Source organism: Phalaenopsis equestris, unplaced genomic scaffold (assembly GCF_001263595.1).
Source record: "Phalaenopsis equestris unplaced genomic scaffold, ASM126359v1 Scaffold000188, whole genome shotgun sequence".
Taxonomy (NCBI): domain Eukaryota; kingdom Viridiplantae; phylum Streptophyta; class Magnoliopsida; order Asparagales; family Orchidaceae; genus Phalaenopsis; species Phalaenopsis equestris.
Genome location: NW_018164630.1, coordinates 378,580 through 395,183, shown reverse-complemented (window position 1 = coordinate 395,183; position 16,604 = coordinate 378,580). Strand labels below are relative to the sequence as shown.

General features: G+C 37.9%; 1 protein-coding gene across 4 annotated transcripts in view; it reads left to right on the top strand.

The window, feature by feature from the left end:
• The window catches only part of LOC110022399 (uncharacterized protein At3g49140), a 35,621-nt gene that overhangs the window by 16,892 nt on the left and 2,125 nt on the right, over window positions 1–16,604 (top strand). For 3 of the 4 annotated variants that reach the window (XM_020721317.1, XM_020721315.1, XM_020721316.1), the window contains exons 4-13: window positions 3,481–3,583; window positions 3,674–3,738; window positions 3,822–3,941; window positions 4,032–4,130; window positions 9,974–10,127; window positions 10,214–10,264; window positions 10,348–10,457; window positions 10,624–10,776; window positions 15,688–15,783; window positions 15,894–15,968. In XM_020721317.1, the coding sequence (XP_020576976.1) occupies window positions 3,481–3,583; window positions 3,674–3,738; window positions 3,822–3,941; window positions 4,032–4,130; window positions 9,974–10,127; window positions 10,214–10,264; window positions 10,348–10,457; window positions 10,624–10,776; window positions 15,688–15,783; window positions 15,894–15,968 (1,026 nt within the window). The remainder of the gene's footprint in view (window positions 1–3,480; window positions 3,584–3,673; window positions 3,739–3,821; window positions 3,942–4,031; window positions 4,131–9,973; window positions 10,128–10,213; window positions 10,265–10,347; window positions 10,458–10,623; window positions 10,777–15,687; window positions 15,784–15,893; window positions 15,969–16,604) is intronic. The other variant, XM_020721318.1, reaches the window with a different exon arrangement.

The window sequence follows — 16,604 nt, the reverse complement described above, 5'->3', positions numbered from 1 at the left end:
AACCCACCACCTTTATGTTGAAAAAAATAATTTTTTATCACAAAAATTTTAAATTAGCAGCAAGAAAACAGTTTCCCAAATAGAACTGCAGCTGTGTTTTGAAAAGTAAAGCACCAAAAAACTGTATCAAACAATCCCTTATTTTTTTCTCATGTTGAGTTTGCTAGAGAGATTGTAATTTATTTGAGATTGTATACGGATGAAGTCCTCTCACACCATTAGAGTTAGTGCCCATACTTTCAACTACTGAGCTTAGTAATGATATAGATGTGCGAGCTAGAGAGATTCAATCCTTACATGAGTAGGTGAGGACGAAATTGTCAAGCAGAGAAATAAGTATCAAAGAGTGCCAACAAGTTCAGTAAATCTATAGTCTTCAAAAAAGGTGATATTGTATGGATTAGGTTGAAGGAGCGGTTTTTTGTAAGGTCATTTGGAAAGCTCAAGCATAGAGCAGACGGTCCATTCAAGGTTGCTGAAAAGATCAATAATAATGCATATAAGATTGATCTACCAAAAAATTATAATATTTTTGGTACTTTTAATTTCGTTGATTTGCCACTGAACTCTGAGGATAAAGTTTTAAGAAAAGAAGACAATCTCTCTCCTGCCTGGGGAGTGTGATGTAACTACGTCCTTAATGAAGGGGGGCATGCAAGCGGGATAGAATTTTCCCGTCTCGAGACATAAGAGACCTCTAGCTGGATAACTCTTGCTATCTTTCTATATTGCCTTGCGGAGCTTTTACTGCCCTTATTTTGAGTTATAATTAGGGTTTATTTCTGCTTAGTATAAATATATTATTTAGAACCTAATTTGGAGACTTTTTACTTAATTTATGCTATTTGAAGATTTTTTCTCTGCTTTTCCTTGGTTGGAGTGTTGTATTATCTTTCTCTTGTAAGTAGTTTTCCTGTAGCCTGTTTGAGAAGTGGGGGTAGATCTGTCTAGATGGTGGAGCCTCACCGACTTCGCGAGCTGCTGCAATTGTTACTATCCTTGCTGCAATTCTTGTTATGTTTCATCTAGACAACAACTATAATTAGTTGTTTCCTCTTTTAATCTTCAACCGCTTCCCTTATTCTCATTTCTCTGCCATCCTACATCATTTTACTTGCCAGATTTGATTCTCAAACACCTTCGGGGAATCCTAAACTGATGTCAATACCTCTCTACTAACATGTTGGGTGACGCTCCCTCTGATTTGGTTCCTCTAGGGAGTTATCATTTTCTGAAATTACTTGGATTCATCTTTTGAGTTACTGTCCTCAGTACTTGCTAATGTTTAGAATGATAGATTATCATCTAATTTTGGATGTTGGGACTTCTAATACCTTAAGAGTAGTGCCCGGATTAGATATAGTTAAGCCTATCAAGGATCATTTTTACTCGTACTATTTCTTCTACATTTGATATTACAGTCAGGTTCGCAATTGCTATGTTTGATTGTTCTAAAGTGGAGCTTATTGATGTCTAAAATTACTTAGATTCATCTTTTGAGTTGTCGTCCTCAGTACTTGCTAATGTTTAGAATGATAGAGTATCATCTAATTTTGGATGTTGGGACTTTTAATTCCTTAAAGAGTCGTGCCTGGATTAGATATAGTTAAGCCTATCAAGGATCATTTTCACTCATACTATTTCTTCTATATTTGATATTACAGTTAGATTCGCAATTGCTATGTTTGATTGTTCTAAAGTGGAGCTTATTGATGACTCAAGCTCGGTCTTCTTTCAAGATGCTATCAGAAATTTTACCTCATTCAGTAAAAAAAAGGGTTTCATCTGGTGTTTTTTGCTTAAACCCTTAAAAAAAAGGCTTTCTCCATTTTTTGAAATTCATTAGATTCCAATCTAGACATAACTCCCTTAATGATTTTAGCATCATGATTTAAAACGCTTCTCTTTGAAACTTTGTTTCTTTCTTAGATAGACATTAATTGCTACACCTTTTGTTATCTTGATCAAATATATTTTTTTAATGGAGGCATTCATTTGAAATTGCTATTTCATTTAACTCTTTTAATATCAGTTATAAAATTTAGCTGTTTAAAAAAATATAATAACTTAGTAGCACTCAAATAGTGCTCGAAATTGTAGCACACTAGTTGGAAGTTGGAAGCAAATTGAAGAATCTCAATGGCCGAGTTCAAGTATTTATCTTAGTAGCACATGAACAATTATTTACTTCAAAAAAAATATATTGTCTATCTTTAGCATGAGCTATTCAAAATTATAATTGCAAGAACACTGATTTAATGCATTGATACGAGATGAACATGTTGACACGGGGTGCTAAAGGCACCAGCCGGCTGAACCGGCTACCGGCCGGCTGGCAATATTTCCGATCCAGTGGACCAATCCAGGCGGGAGGATTCGTGTGCTCTCTAGGGGGGGGCGAAACTACCACCCCTCCTATTCCCTTCCTTATGCACTCCTCTTTATGGAAAATCTTTAGTGGCTATTTTCTGGAGTATTCCTACTTCCCCACCCCTTCTTTTTGTGTGGGATTTTACTTTCTTATTTCTTTCCTTTTCTCCTCCAATAGGAGTCTATATATTGTTGTTTTCAGAAAATTAGGGTTCAGTTTTTGTTCTTTTCATATTCTAGATTCCCGTGTGAAGGTTGTTCTCTCTGTTCTAGGGTTGTATTTGAAGAGGTGGTGGTATTCCGTCTGTATCCCTCCGAGTTTGTGTTGTATCTTTCTCACTCCCCTTCTTCAATCCTCTCATTCCCTTCTCCTTAGTCACCGGACCTCGCTGTCCAGCCCTCCGATCACCAACCTGCATTCTGCCGGCCACTCTAGGCAGCCCTCCTTGTTGTCTGGGTCATCCCCAACATGCCTTTCCCACCACTTTCCTTGTCGCCCCACTCCTCCAATCATCAAATCAGCCACAACCCCTCTTTCAAAATTTCCTTTTCTAACCTGCCCAGCTGCCTACAATCCTCCTCATCCCCATACTACTTCGCCAACGCCACTACCGCCCTAGATTCTCACTTCCGGCCTTAGCCGGAGCATAATGCCATTGTATTGTTCTTTTCAGTTGTGTCCTGTTGTAGCCCTATTTCTACATTAATAGAAGTTTGATTTTGAGTTTCCGCCGAGTTCCTACTTATTCCTGTATCACATGCATTTAGATCGGAGTTTTAATAGTTGCTAGGAGTCCTGCATATTCACATGCTTGTTGTGAATTGGAATAACAGTTTCGTGTACAATCTCGCTGGCAGCATCTTAAGACGAAATTAAGCTTTTTAAGTTTGCCATTTCTATCCGTTACAATGTCATAAAGCAATAAACTTTAATTTATTTCCACAGTTTCATGTCTTTTTTTTCTAAGCAGGTACTTTTTTATTTAATTTTTTTTTAATGGCCGTTGATTTTGTTAAATCTCATCTATTGCGTGTCATTTTTCAATGATAATATAATTAATTCGCCTTTTGAAGTTTCAAGGATTAACATTATTACAATTGTCCTTTTAGGCAAATAGTAAGGCATTGCTGGTTTTTCCAGGAAGGGCACATTGTGAACCTCATCGACATATCTCATGGGCTGAAGCTCACTATGTTATAGATGACTATGGAGGTGAAGATTCCTTATTTATTTTATGCGTTGCTTCAGGTTTTGGTGTATATTTATTTGCAAATATTAAAAATAATAATTTTTATCTGTTAGATATGTTTTTTGAACTTTTTGATGACGAAAACATCTTGAAAGAACACAGCTCAAGCAATCCTGTGGTTTGTATTCTTTTCCACATTTTTTTTCTTGTTTATTTAAATACCACGTGATTTGGAACAAAATACTTTGTTGGTTTCTGCAGAATGTTCTAATTGGGATGGATTTTCCTGTCCATGGGGAGAGCAGATTGGAGAGTGATAGCTTCTTTGACTACATGGACAATGACATTATCAATGTCGTGCTTGATGATGATTATGAAGAGGTTTTCTGTTCGGTTCTCTGGATTAGATTGAACCAATGTCATATTGCCTATTATACATGTTTAAGATGAATTTATCTTTTGAAATTACAGATTGTTGACACAGATATAACTGATACTCTTATAAAATGGGGGATGCCAGAAACCTTGCGCCATATTCATCCTATTTACTTTGCGAAGTTCTTGGCCAAGGTTAGTTCGGAATATTGATTAGCATTTTCATTCCATTTATGGTATTGCAATTATTCAAGCTTGCCTTGGTGTTGTTGGTTGAGAAAAGAGAGGTTGTGAAGCTATAAAAATTTCTTGATTATTCATGGTTTCTGTAGTGGTGTTGTTCAGGAGTACTCTATGGTTTACTATTCAGGATAATATAGCAGGCAGGCCCATTAATTGATTTTTAAGACTTTTTATTTTGGTTTCTTTTTATTTAATATTATTAAATTTCTGTTTGTTTTTTAAGTTTGTTATCTTTTATCAGTGATAAAGATTCATTGTGGTCCGAGTCTTGGCTAAAATAAACTTTGTAATTGACATCCTAATGTTTTGAAAACATATTGAAGAGCAAATAGCATTTTCACCATTAAGATATAAGGCATTTTTTTAGGTTCATTCTTAAAACATTTTATGTTGATTCACATTCTTATAACCATTTTCTTAATTGCCTTCAAATTTACTTTTGAGAATTCACTTGATTTATACTCTCAATCGTCACCTGGCCGTTAGCATGTTTGTTAGAATCATCATCATCATATGCCTTATCATCAACGACCTCCATATTAGAACCATATTGTTCACATAAGCATATTCCAAGGCAAATTACGAGTATTCTTTATAAGCATCTCCATAACCAACCTAAAATATATGGCCAATACTGATACTTGATGTAAGCATATGGTAATTTGGTTTAGAAGAGTATTTTCTAATTCTTAAACATATGATAACAGGAAACTATTTGGTTACCTTAATTACTTTTAATATTAGTCTTTGATCTATCATACATATCTTCAATCACATCAATATATCTTTGACCTATGGTTTTTGCTTTAAAGCACACCAGCTCAGATCTCTTGGTATTGGATCATATACCTTATCAATATCAATAAAAATCATAAGTGGTTCATTTGTTTTTGTTTTTTATACTTTTTCATTAATTGTCTTAACATAAAATTTGTCTGTATTGTTTAATTTTCTTAATATTAAAAAATTAGTTCTTCAAAATTGATGTAATTTTTTAAGCTTATGTTCCATTAGTTTGTCACACAACTTCATTGGATGATTCGCAAGTTGGAATCCTCCCTAGTTAGCCCATATTTGAATAATAGCTTTTTCTTAATTATTGTTACCAAAATACTTTTCCTTCAATCATTTGTCATCCCCTCAACCTTCAAAATTCTATTGGATGCTTTGCCAACCGGGTCATGTAATATCTCTTATAACTATCCAAATCTCAGTAGATGGTTCATTTGCTTGTAATAACCAAAATTCAAAAATAAAAAAAAATCAAAATGGTGGCAATGGTTTGATGAATTGTCATGACAACCCCGTTCGTCTTTAAGAGTTAAAGAACTATTCTCTTCGTTCATAATATATCGAGAGAGACCGAGAGGAGGATGAGGTGTGTTGGCCTTGTGCGGGAGAAGGCGTTGTTGAACAAGTTGAAGGTGACGGTGTCAAAGAACAACTCAGACATACAATTCATGCGGCAAGAAAGACTTACCATAGATTGGCGGACTCCCAAGCTGAAGCTGCAAAATAAAGCCTAGGCGTGATTTATTTCGTGCCCTAGTGTGTTGGAAGAACTTATGTTGAAAGGAGAAGCGGAGTGGAGGCGAGGGCTTACAGGCTTCTTGTGGGTTCCGATCTGTATAGACGACGTTACAGCTCGTGGGAAGGAAGCAAACCTCATGTGCAGAGGAAGAGGAGGAAGAAGAGTTCAAAGAATGAAAAAGAAAGAGAGCCCAACAAAGGAGGAAGTTTTGTGCGGCAAGAAGAAGAGAGGAAGGAGCTCTTGTGCGTACGGGTAAGATGTGGATCTTGTGAGTGAGGGGCTTTCGACCAAGATATTAAAGTGTGTTGACACTTAAATATACTCTGCAAGGTGAGTCGATTGGAAACGACGAGATTAGTAGACAAAGAATGTGATGTGATGTGATCAAATTTGAAATGTCTTGATCATGCTCGAAAACACCTAAAACATCATCAGATTGTCAAATTGATGGTACAAGCACGTTCATAGCAAGACATCCCAAATCCTAGCCACATTTGAGGAAATAATCTTGGTTAATCGAACAAATAAGAAGGACGAAGAAGAAGAAGAAGAAGGAAAAACAAGACATCTCAAATCCTAGCCACATTTGAGGAGGAAGAGTGTAGAAGCCATAGGAGGAAGTGTTTATGGGCTCGGGAGACGAAGTCTACACCGAGGATTTCATGCATGAAGAAGAAGAGTGTCGTTTGTAAGACGAGAGAAGATCGAAGTCGTGTTGGTGATCCACACGAAAGGTGTTGGATGACACAACCTTAATAGAATTGCCTGAATATATACTGTGATTCGTTCGAGGTGGTGATTATCTCCGCTTGTTCCACCCCTTTCTGCTACCGCCAGCCTCTCTAGGGCCTGCTTTTTATGCCACCAGCCCTTCTAGGGCATGCTCTAGTGGCCGCCCGCCCTCCAGGGCCTGTCTTTGTTGCAACCAGCCCCTCTTGGACTTGTCCTTGCTTTCGTCAGCCCCTTTAGGGACTCTTCCTGTTGCTGTCCAGTCCCCAGCCTCCCCTTCCTGCTGCTGTCCAGTCCCCAGCCTCCCCTTCCTGCTTTTGTCCAGTCCATCATCACCTCTTCTGCTCTCTCCTACGCCGCAACCACCTACTGCGAACCTCTTCCCAGCAGCCTACCATCACTCCTACGTCCTCCAGCACCTCAGCCATCTGCTGTCCGACACCTTCCAGCAGGTCGACATCACTTATGCTCCCTCCAATGCCGCAACCACCTGCTGCCCTCTACCTTTCTGCATTGCGACAACTCCCTTCCTTTCTTTTCGGGCCCACCGCTCTCCTCTAGAGAGTTGTTTATGTGTTTTGTGTTGTTTTCTTTCTTATTTTGCATAGTCGTCGTTGACACTTGCCGTTTTCATGTTTGTGTTGTTTTATGTCGAGAATCCATTATTGTAACTTTTGAATTTAACAATAAAATTTGTCGTTTGGTCGTGGTTTAGGTTTACTCCGATATCAAAAAGTCCAGCGGCTCTGGCGTGAAGAAAAAGAGAAGGGAGGCAGAGTAGTTGTGGCTACAGTAGGTCACCTCTGAGGAGCGACGCCATGGAGAAGAAACAAGGGGTCAACCACATACAAAAAGGCGACTCACGTGCGGCTTTGTTTCGCGTGAAGAAGAAGAGAAAGGAGAAGAGGAGACTCATATGCATGAGGTTTAGGGGAAGCCGAATTGAGCTAGTTTTTAAGAAGTTAATCAACATATTTTATTAAATGTTTTATCACCTCGGAGGAGCGACGCCATGGAGAAGAAACAAGGGGTCAACCACATACAAAAAGGCGACTCACGTGCGGCTTTGTTTCGCGTGAAGAAGAAGAGAAAGGAGAAGAGACTCATATGCATGAGGTTTAGGGGAAGCCGAATTGAGCTAGTTGCAATGTTAGAGTTTAATTTTAAGAAGTTAATCAACATATTTTATTAAATTTTTTAAGTGTTGAATTGGGATTTAATGTCAGATCGTATAAGCAAAGAGTATTTGGTTCGAACAAGGAAAGTATACAATAGTGGAAAAAGAGAAAGGTTTCAAGGAAAGTGAAATTAAAATTTCAAAATTTTTAATTTAAATTGGATGTGTACGGTAGTATTAATATGAGATCACATTAAGTTATGATAAAAATCAAAGAGTTAAGGTAAGTTGATTGTAATATCCAGACATTGGAATCGTTCATGTTAATAAATTTTTATCATATTGTTAATTATGTTTTAATTAATTATTATTTTTAATCATTATCTTATTATATCATTAAATCAAAGAGTTAAGGTAAGTTGATTGTAATATCCAGACATTGGAATCGTTCATGTTAATAAATTTTTATCATATTGTTAATTATGTTTTAATTAATTATTATTTTTAATCATTATCTTATTATATCATTAAATCAAAGAGTTAAGGTAAGTTGATTGTAATATCCAGACATTGGAATCGTTCATGTTAATAAATTTTTATCATATTGTTAATTATGTTTTAATTAATTATTATTTTTAATCATTATCTTATTATATTATTTTAATTAAGATTTCAAATCTTCAATTTTAAGTTTAATCATTGTAATTTATACTAATATTATATAACATTAATTTAAACAAAATATTTTTAGAAGTAAAACACAAACCTTTATCCACTTTCTCTTTTTTTTTTCACAATCACTAATTTCAATCTTCTTTAACCTAATTCAATCTTAAACACTCGGTTCCACCTCCTCTCAACGCACGCACGCACGCACACACGACTCGGCATGACGTCGCTTCCTCCTTCAACTGCGCAAGCTTGAAGCCTCACGCTTGAAATCGATGACTTCTTTCTTCTCTCTTCTTCTTCTTCATCATCATCTTCCTCTTTCTTCTTCATATTTCTTTTGTCTTCATTCCTCTTCTCGATTATTATGTTTTGTCTCTCGCTCTCCCAATTTCGTTGGTTTGAAAAGGGCATATTACAATTAAGTCGTAACCGAAGAGACGCTTCTATTCAATTATTATTTTATATTTTTTTTCTGTTATTACACTCTTGGTTAATACTACCTAATTAGAGTAAATATAATATCTAATCAAACCACTTAAATCTCGTCAATCATTCTAACTCTTTTGCTATGATTAGTCTACTTAATTCAAGAATTTCTTTGATACTACTTTTAAAATTAAATAAGGAGACGCTCTAATCTTGACATTGGCCACCCTACATATATTCAACCGTCACATTATCATTCTTGTTCGGTCTCTTTCGATTTTATCTTTTTCATGCTTTCTTTGCTTGCCTACTCGACCTCTTTCTCCCATTCATCTCACTCCCGTTCTCTTTCTTCTCTTACTCGTTTTCATCTGTCCGTCCGCTGACCTCATCTCTCTCTTTCTCTCCCCTCTTTCGTCTCCTTTTTTTTTATTGTTAAAGAATCGATTAACGCGGTTAATTTGAACTGAAGCTAGTTCGTTCATTTCATTTTTTTTACGTCCGCTGACCTCATCTCTCTCTTTCTCTCCCCTCGTTCGTCTCCTTTTTTTGATTGTTAAAGAATCGATTAACGCGGTTCATTTGAACTGAAGCTAGTTCGCTCATTTCATTTTTTTTAAAAATAAAAATGGTCATTTACACGTGCTTTAAAATTCTTTTTGACTTTCATGGCATGTTGTTTGCACTTCAGAAACTTTATGATGTAAATATCAGTACTCTTCTGCTGCAAATACAATCCATATGCATAGAAGATTACACTTAATGAAAATTTAATATATGCATTTTTGATGAGTAATTACTTCAATAATGATCTTCCATTATGCAGCTTGTGATGCTTCAATGACTTAACTACAATTTAATGATTTAATGCTTTTATTTAGAATTGCCTAGGGGTATTATATTTGTTTAAAAAATATGGGCAAATACAATTTGAATCAATTGTGAAAAGATTAATGTTTCTCATGCCCTCTCTGGTTTTCCTTATCCAAGCCTAGTGTGATTGGAGCTTACTGAGAAGGTGGAGCTGGGTGGATTCCACTGCAAATTAAGCTTCAGCGGGAACAAAGTATCGCTCTCTTGAAGGTGAATTTTGTAAAGAACAGGAGTGCTTAATCAGTAGACGTACCCAACGAAGCCAAGACAAATTGGAGTTTGGGATTTAATATCATAAGATAACTGTTTTTAATAGACTAACTTCATATATGATAAGACCATTCATAATATTATCTCTTTTTTGCTTTTGGTTTAAGAAATTTAACATGGACCTCCTTGATAAATTTTATTTCATATATTTAAATATACTATTCTGAAATTTTGCAGTCATTTCATTCGAAGCATAAGGATAAGATGGATTATCCAACAAACGGGCTTTCCATCATGGGATATCTTCGGCCTGCATTTGTTGATGAGGAATCTTATCTTTGGGCATTATTCCATAGGGAAAATGATGACGACTATGTATTTGATTGGAGAGGTATTTCATGCTCCACCATTGAGGCTGTTTATGGCACCTATTCATTTCTCAAATGGAATTTAGTTGAGTTGACCGATCATATGCAGATGAATCAGAGAAGGAAGAGGAACAAATGGCTGGAATGCATGGTTTAATAGGTGCCACCATCGTCCTTTATCGTATGATCCTTTTTGCTTTTAATTATTATTTAATTTGACCGAGTTAATATGATGATGCTTAGATAGAGAAATATTGAACTTCAGCTCTAGACAAGATAGAAGCAACTTAAATTCAACCTTTTATAAGTTGGAGATTATGTCCATGGAGCTCTTTTCTGTATATGGTGACCAAGTAAGTATTCGGCGCTTTATGCCGTGTAATGGCTATTGCTATCAGACATCAATGAATTACAGTTTTATACATACAATGAGGCAACTTGTGGCAACTTTAAAAGTTTTAATTGATTTGTTAACTTGCTGTCCGTCTTTATTTTCATTTTTACTTTTAAATCTTGCAGTCAACTATTAATTTGCAAGATTTCCAAGATGCAGAGCCTGATGTTCTTGCACACTGTGCCTCAGCAATTATGCAACGTTTTTGTGAGGATGGCAAGCAGTTTGTTGCTGCTCTTAAAGCTCTATGTCGAAAGAAGAAGGGCCTTGTAGTTGAGGTAAAATTTAGCGTGTACAACACTTCTACTGTTTGTATTTTCATTACGTCCTGATTTTTGTTCCTGTATGCTTTTAGTTTTTCTCCCTGTATGACGCTATCGCATAGCTTTTGTTATTTTGATTCATCTAGCTTTCATCTGAAGAAACTGTTGACAAATTATTTCAGTTAACAGCGAATATTGTCATCTCTCAATCTCTACAATCCTCTCCCTTTTCTGATTTCTCTTCCTCTTGAAAGGAGTTGAGAGCGAATTTTGTCAATTTCAATCTCTTCAATCCTTCCCCTTTTCTTTTTCCTCTTCCTCTTGAAAGCTTAATCTCACTCTCCCTCCCTCTTAATCTCTTACTCTCTCTCTCTCTCTCTCTCTCTCTATCTTTCTCTTTCTCTGACTCCGGAGCTTCCCGCATGGACCCTTGCCACAATTTTCGCTACAGTCCTGCAACGTCTTCTGCTATAATGCGTCCCGCATGGACCCTTGCCACAATTTTCGCTACAGTTCTGCAACCGGGGTGTGGACCGTGGGTGTTCCTGTTCATTTGAACGGCACAGAGCCGAACTGAGCTGCCCGTTTTTTATTCCTTCCAATTTTTAGCAAGCTTCCTTCTTTCCTTTCATTCCTTTCTAGTCATTTCATATATATGTGTTGCATTACCATTTAGATGGATTTTTGCATATGTTTTTGTTTAAGATGGCTGTCAGTTTCTTGTGTTCCCCTTCCATTGTGGTATCTGAATGCGAGAAGATGCTCTGGTTGTAACTCATCCAAGGTGGTGATCGTATCACAAAGATCAAATGATGCTCCAGCCGTATTGTGGAGATATTTATCCTCAATTTCCCATTCGCGGCATTCACCGCTGCTACCTTCTTTTCTCGCCATTGAAACCACCGGACATCACTTACGCTGTCTTCCTGCTACTCCAGTCACCAGCCAACACCTTCTACGCATGCTGCCATCCTTTCCAACCACCTCTCACCTTGCTGCCACCTATTCCAGCTGCCCGTATTCACTCCAGCCATCCCACCTCGCTGTTGCTGCCCTGGGATAGCCCTTCCTTTGCTGTCCTGCATTCCCACTCCTCCCTTCCACCGCCTCTATCATTCTTGCTTGCTTGCTGCCGCCACCCCGAATAGTTTTTCCCTGCTGTTTTCTGCTGTTCCAGCAACCTGGCTAGCTGTTTCTCTTATTCCAGCTTGCTGCCATTGCTGCAACTCCTCCCCTTCGTTGCAGCCACCCTCCTCCCTTGCCGCCGCAACCCAGGACCTCTCTTTCTAGCTGTGTCGCTGCTGTCCAGACCCTCCTTTGTTGCTGCCACCATTTCAGCCTCCACTCTTGCTTCCATTACCCCTGACAACCCTCCCACATCACTCACTGTTATTTGCTTGTTGTTCGGCACCGAGAAAACAACCACCTTGCTATTTTCTACTTGCCAACCAACTTCTCCACTCCCGCATCACCTTCCAAACCCTCGGCGATCACTACCACCATCTTTGGGATACACTCTAGTCGTATTTGTTTGTTTTTTTTGTTGTATTTTCTCTTACAAGTGTGTTGGTTGTAACCGCTTATTTGCTTTCAGTAATAATATTTACTATTACTGTTATGATTTGGGTTAACTCTGGTATCATTTGGTATCAGAGCTAGCATAACTCTAGTTCTATCTTAAGGTTTCTAGCATCCGACATACCCAAACCTACTTACACCCTCTCTAAATTTTCTTTCCCCACCTACATCACCATTACACACCTCTTTCCACCTACCCATACCAAAATCCTAATCATGCCTCTAAAGAGACAAGTGACGAATGACGATTAGGACTTTATCATAAATGAGATACAACGAAAACTCCACCGAGCGGTACAACAGCTCAATGAAATTGAGGAAATAAGACTATTCACTATTCAGAGGGGTCACACAAATTCTATTTGATTCCTGAGATGAAAAATCACTATCTCAAAGATTTGGCAATGAAATATTGGAGAAGCTGGAATTTGAAGTAAAGTTGAAGTTGTCATATTTCAACGACCACATGGATCCAAATGAGGTCATTGAGTGGTTATGAATCTTGGAATGTGTTTCTAAGTGTCAGAATGTCCCACCAGATGGAATGATGAAACTAGCTACCAGCAAGTTAAGGAAAAATGCATATCAACAATGGGCGAACTCGAAGGTTCTTCGATAGCTAGAAGTGAAGAGTAAAATTAGTATCTGGTCCAATAAATGAGAGATGCAACACCAATTTTTACCAGCTCACTACACACCAAATGTTCAGTCTCTAGCTTCAAAAGTGGAGAGACCACATTACGAGGCAACCACCATATCTTGCAAGCAGGGTTCAACCCTAGGTTCAAACAGTAAGAGTACACCAAGCGGAACGTCCAAATTGACCTCTCTTGAGAAGACTAGTTCAGAGTAGAGAACAAGTGGAACCAATCCGTATTCCTAAATTGGTTTCAACCATGAAGTGTTTGAAGTGCTATAGATTTGAGTTTATTGAATCAGATTGCCCAAACAGGAGAATGATCTCTTTCACTGATCGGGGAGTTATTGAAGAAATGAGCAATTATGAGACAATAAAAACTAAAGATTGTGCGAAAAAAAAAAAATGAGTATTGGATTCCAACTGATGAGGCAAAAATGCACGCAGTTCAAGCTGAGCTCATAAGAGAGACTCCAACTGAATTAACAGTGGTCGTCCAAGAAGGTTTTGAGTTTGAAGCACTAATGCTAGAGACATTACAACCTCAAATAAGAGAAATTATGATTTTTTAGATATATAGACTCCTTTCTGAGTTCTTTGTGCCTAGGGAGGTTCAACATATTAGAGATGAGAAGTTTTTGAGCTTCTTTTGGAAGATTATATGGAGTTTTTTTTTTTTTTTTTTAAAGTCCGTATGAAATTATTTGGGTGGAACAGTCAATTTAACAAGGTACTCACCGAAAGTTGATCAAACATGAGGGATGACCCGTAATTTTGGAAATTGCTTAGGAGCTTAGCGAGAAGAAAAATTTTACAGTGGGACCGAGGCCCTTTTAGAGAAGACGAAGAAGAGGCCTCTCCTTAGTGGTTATACACCAGTGTGATCCAACCTATCTTAGATTTTATCTCAGTTGATTCCTCCTAATAGACTTGTTTATAAAATACATTCGGGCGATTACGAGAAATGAAAGAAGGTTACATACTTAAGGGCTCGAGAGTTACTCTGCGAGATCTACAACTATATGTAGCTTCAGCTCACATTGCGCCAAAAGAAAATATATACTTATTCTATCAGGATGTACTTTGGTATGACAATGCCTACAGGATTGACTTATCGGGAGCTTACAATATTTCCGCTATCTTTAATGGGGCCAACCTAAATATTATGAGGAGACTGAAGCTTCGACAGAAAAGGTCAAAGCTCTCCCAATTCTAGGAGACTAATGCATGAGCTTTCCATATGGACCTCTGTTGTGAGTTCCGCTACAGTCCCATGACATCTTCTACAGTGCAGACCGTGCGTGCGCCGGTTCATGCGAACGACAGCCTAACCGAGCGGCCTGTTTTGGAATCCTTTTTAATTTTTAGTGATTTCTCTCCTTTCCTTTCACTCATTTTTGGTACTTTCCTTTATATGTGTTGTATTAAGGTTTAGCTTGGAGTTCTGCTCATGTTTCTGTTTAGGACGGCCTCGACTTTTGGTATTCCCCTTCTAGGATTGTATCTAAAGGCGAGGTGTTCTGGTTGTAATTCGCCCGAGGTGGTGACCATCTCCTAAGAATCGAATGATGCTTCAGCTATAGTTCGATCTCGCGGAGATATTTATCCTTGATTTCCCATCCACCGCAACCCTCCCTTCACTGTCACCGTCGCCTTTCCTCGTTGGCAAAACCATCTGGCAACACTATTGCTATCTTATTGCAACTCTAGCCGCCAACCACCAGCTCCTCCACTTTCTGCAATCCTTTCCTAGCCACCCTCACCTTGTCGCCATCCATTCCAGTCACCTATCGTCGTTGTCCAACCATCCCTCCTCGCTGCCACAGCCCCAAGACAACCCTCCCTTTGATGTTCCACAGTCCCACGCCTCCCCGTTGCCGCCGTCATTCCCGCTTGCTGATGCCACCTCAAATAGCTTTTCCCAGTTGTTTTCTACTGCTCCAGCAACCCGACCAGTCGTCTCCAGCACCCCGACCAGTCGTTTCTCTCATTTCAGCTTGTTGATATTGCCGCAACTCCTCCCCTTCCCTTGTCGCCGCTCTCCTCCCCTTGCTGCCGCAACCTAGGACCTCCCTTTCCAGCAGTGTCATTGTCTAGCCCATCCTTTTGTTGTTGCCACCATTTTGGCCCTCCATCCTTGACTCCATCACCCTGGACAGGCCTCCCACATCACTCTCTGCTATTTGCTTAGTGATCGACACCAGGAAAATAACAACCTTGTTGTTTTCCTTTTGCCAACCGTCTTTTTACTCCCGCGCCACCTTCCAATCCTCACCGACCACAACCACCATCCTCAGGATACATTGTAGTTGTGTTTGCTTTGTATGTTGTGTTTTTCATTTCAAGTGTGTTGAGGATACATTGTAGTTGTGTTTGCTTTGTATGTTGTTGTGTTTTTCATTTCAAGTGTGTTTATTGTAACTATCTATTTGCTTTTAGTAATAATATTTGTTGTTCTTAGTGTGATTTGAGTTAACTCCGATATCACTCTCTCTGTATTGTCTCTGAAATCCCATAATTTTGGAAATGTTGATATCATATCATTTTTGCTAAGATTTGTTGGTGCTCGTAAAATTTTTACATAATTTATATGTTTGTATTTTGTACATCAGCCTAAAGAGTTTAAATTTTTGCACCATTTATTTTATTGCAACTTGAAAATTTCTTTAAAAATCATTCTTTATGAAAACTAAGCAAGGCTTTTCGCACAGGGGGCAAATATAATTGGCGTTGACAGCCTTGGCATCGATGTCAGAGTATTCTTTGGGTTGGAGGCCAAAACTATTCGCATTTCATTTAATGCTCGGGTAGGCCTTTTAATCTTGGATGAGTTAATCTGAAGTTTTGAACTAATACTGTTCACTTCTACTTCTATTTATACTTCTTAACTAAATATAATTAACTGCATTTTATTTAGAAATTTGGTTCATCATCTGGCCCGAATCAATCCAGAACCAACAAAGCACTATTGATGAATCTTTTACCTAAAATGGTAGATGTTTTCTTGCTCTGTTTAATTCTGCTGTCTCCCATCGAAACTTTGGCGGAAATATCTTATGAATCAGGAATGACAATCTGTTGTCATACCTGCAACGCCATCTTTAAATCAAGCATATCTAGAGGTTCTGGCATCAAAATTTATGAAGATGATTTTATTCCATTCGTGTCTTTTTTGTTTTTTCCTAATGACACCTTACCTTATTCATGCAAGTAATCTGTTTTAAGATGACCATACTTTCTTATTGTTGGAGGCAAAGAAATCAACAAATTTAATTTTAGTACTGGCAATCTTTATTTAGTACGAGTCCCTTTTTGCAGAAAAAAAAAAGTTTCATTATTTACTTCCAACTTTTTTTCACCTCTTTTTTTTAGGGAATTTACATAAATACCACCGAATTCATATGTATTTACATATCTAACATGGAAACTCTACTTTTTACATTTATACCAATCAAATTATTTATATAACATAAAAAATACAACTATTTTAACTATTAGAAGGTAAAAAACGCATTTTCACACACACACACACGCTCACGCACACACACACGCACGCATTTCTCTCATTTCAGCTTGTTGATATTGCCGCAACTTCTCCCCTTCCCTTGTCGCCGCTCTCCTCCCCTTG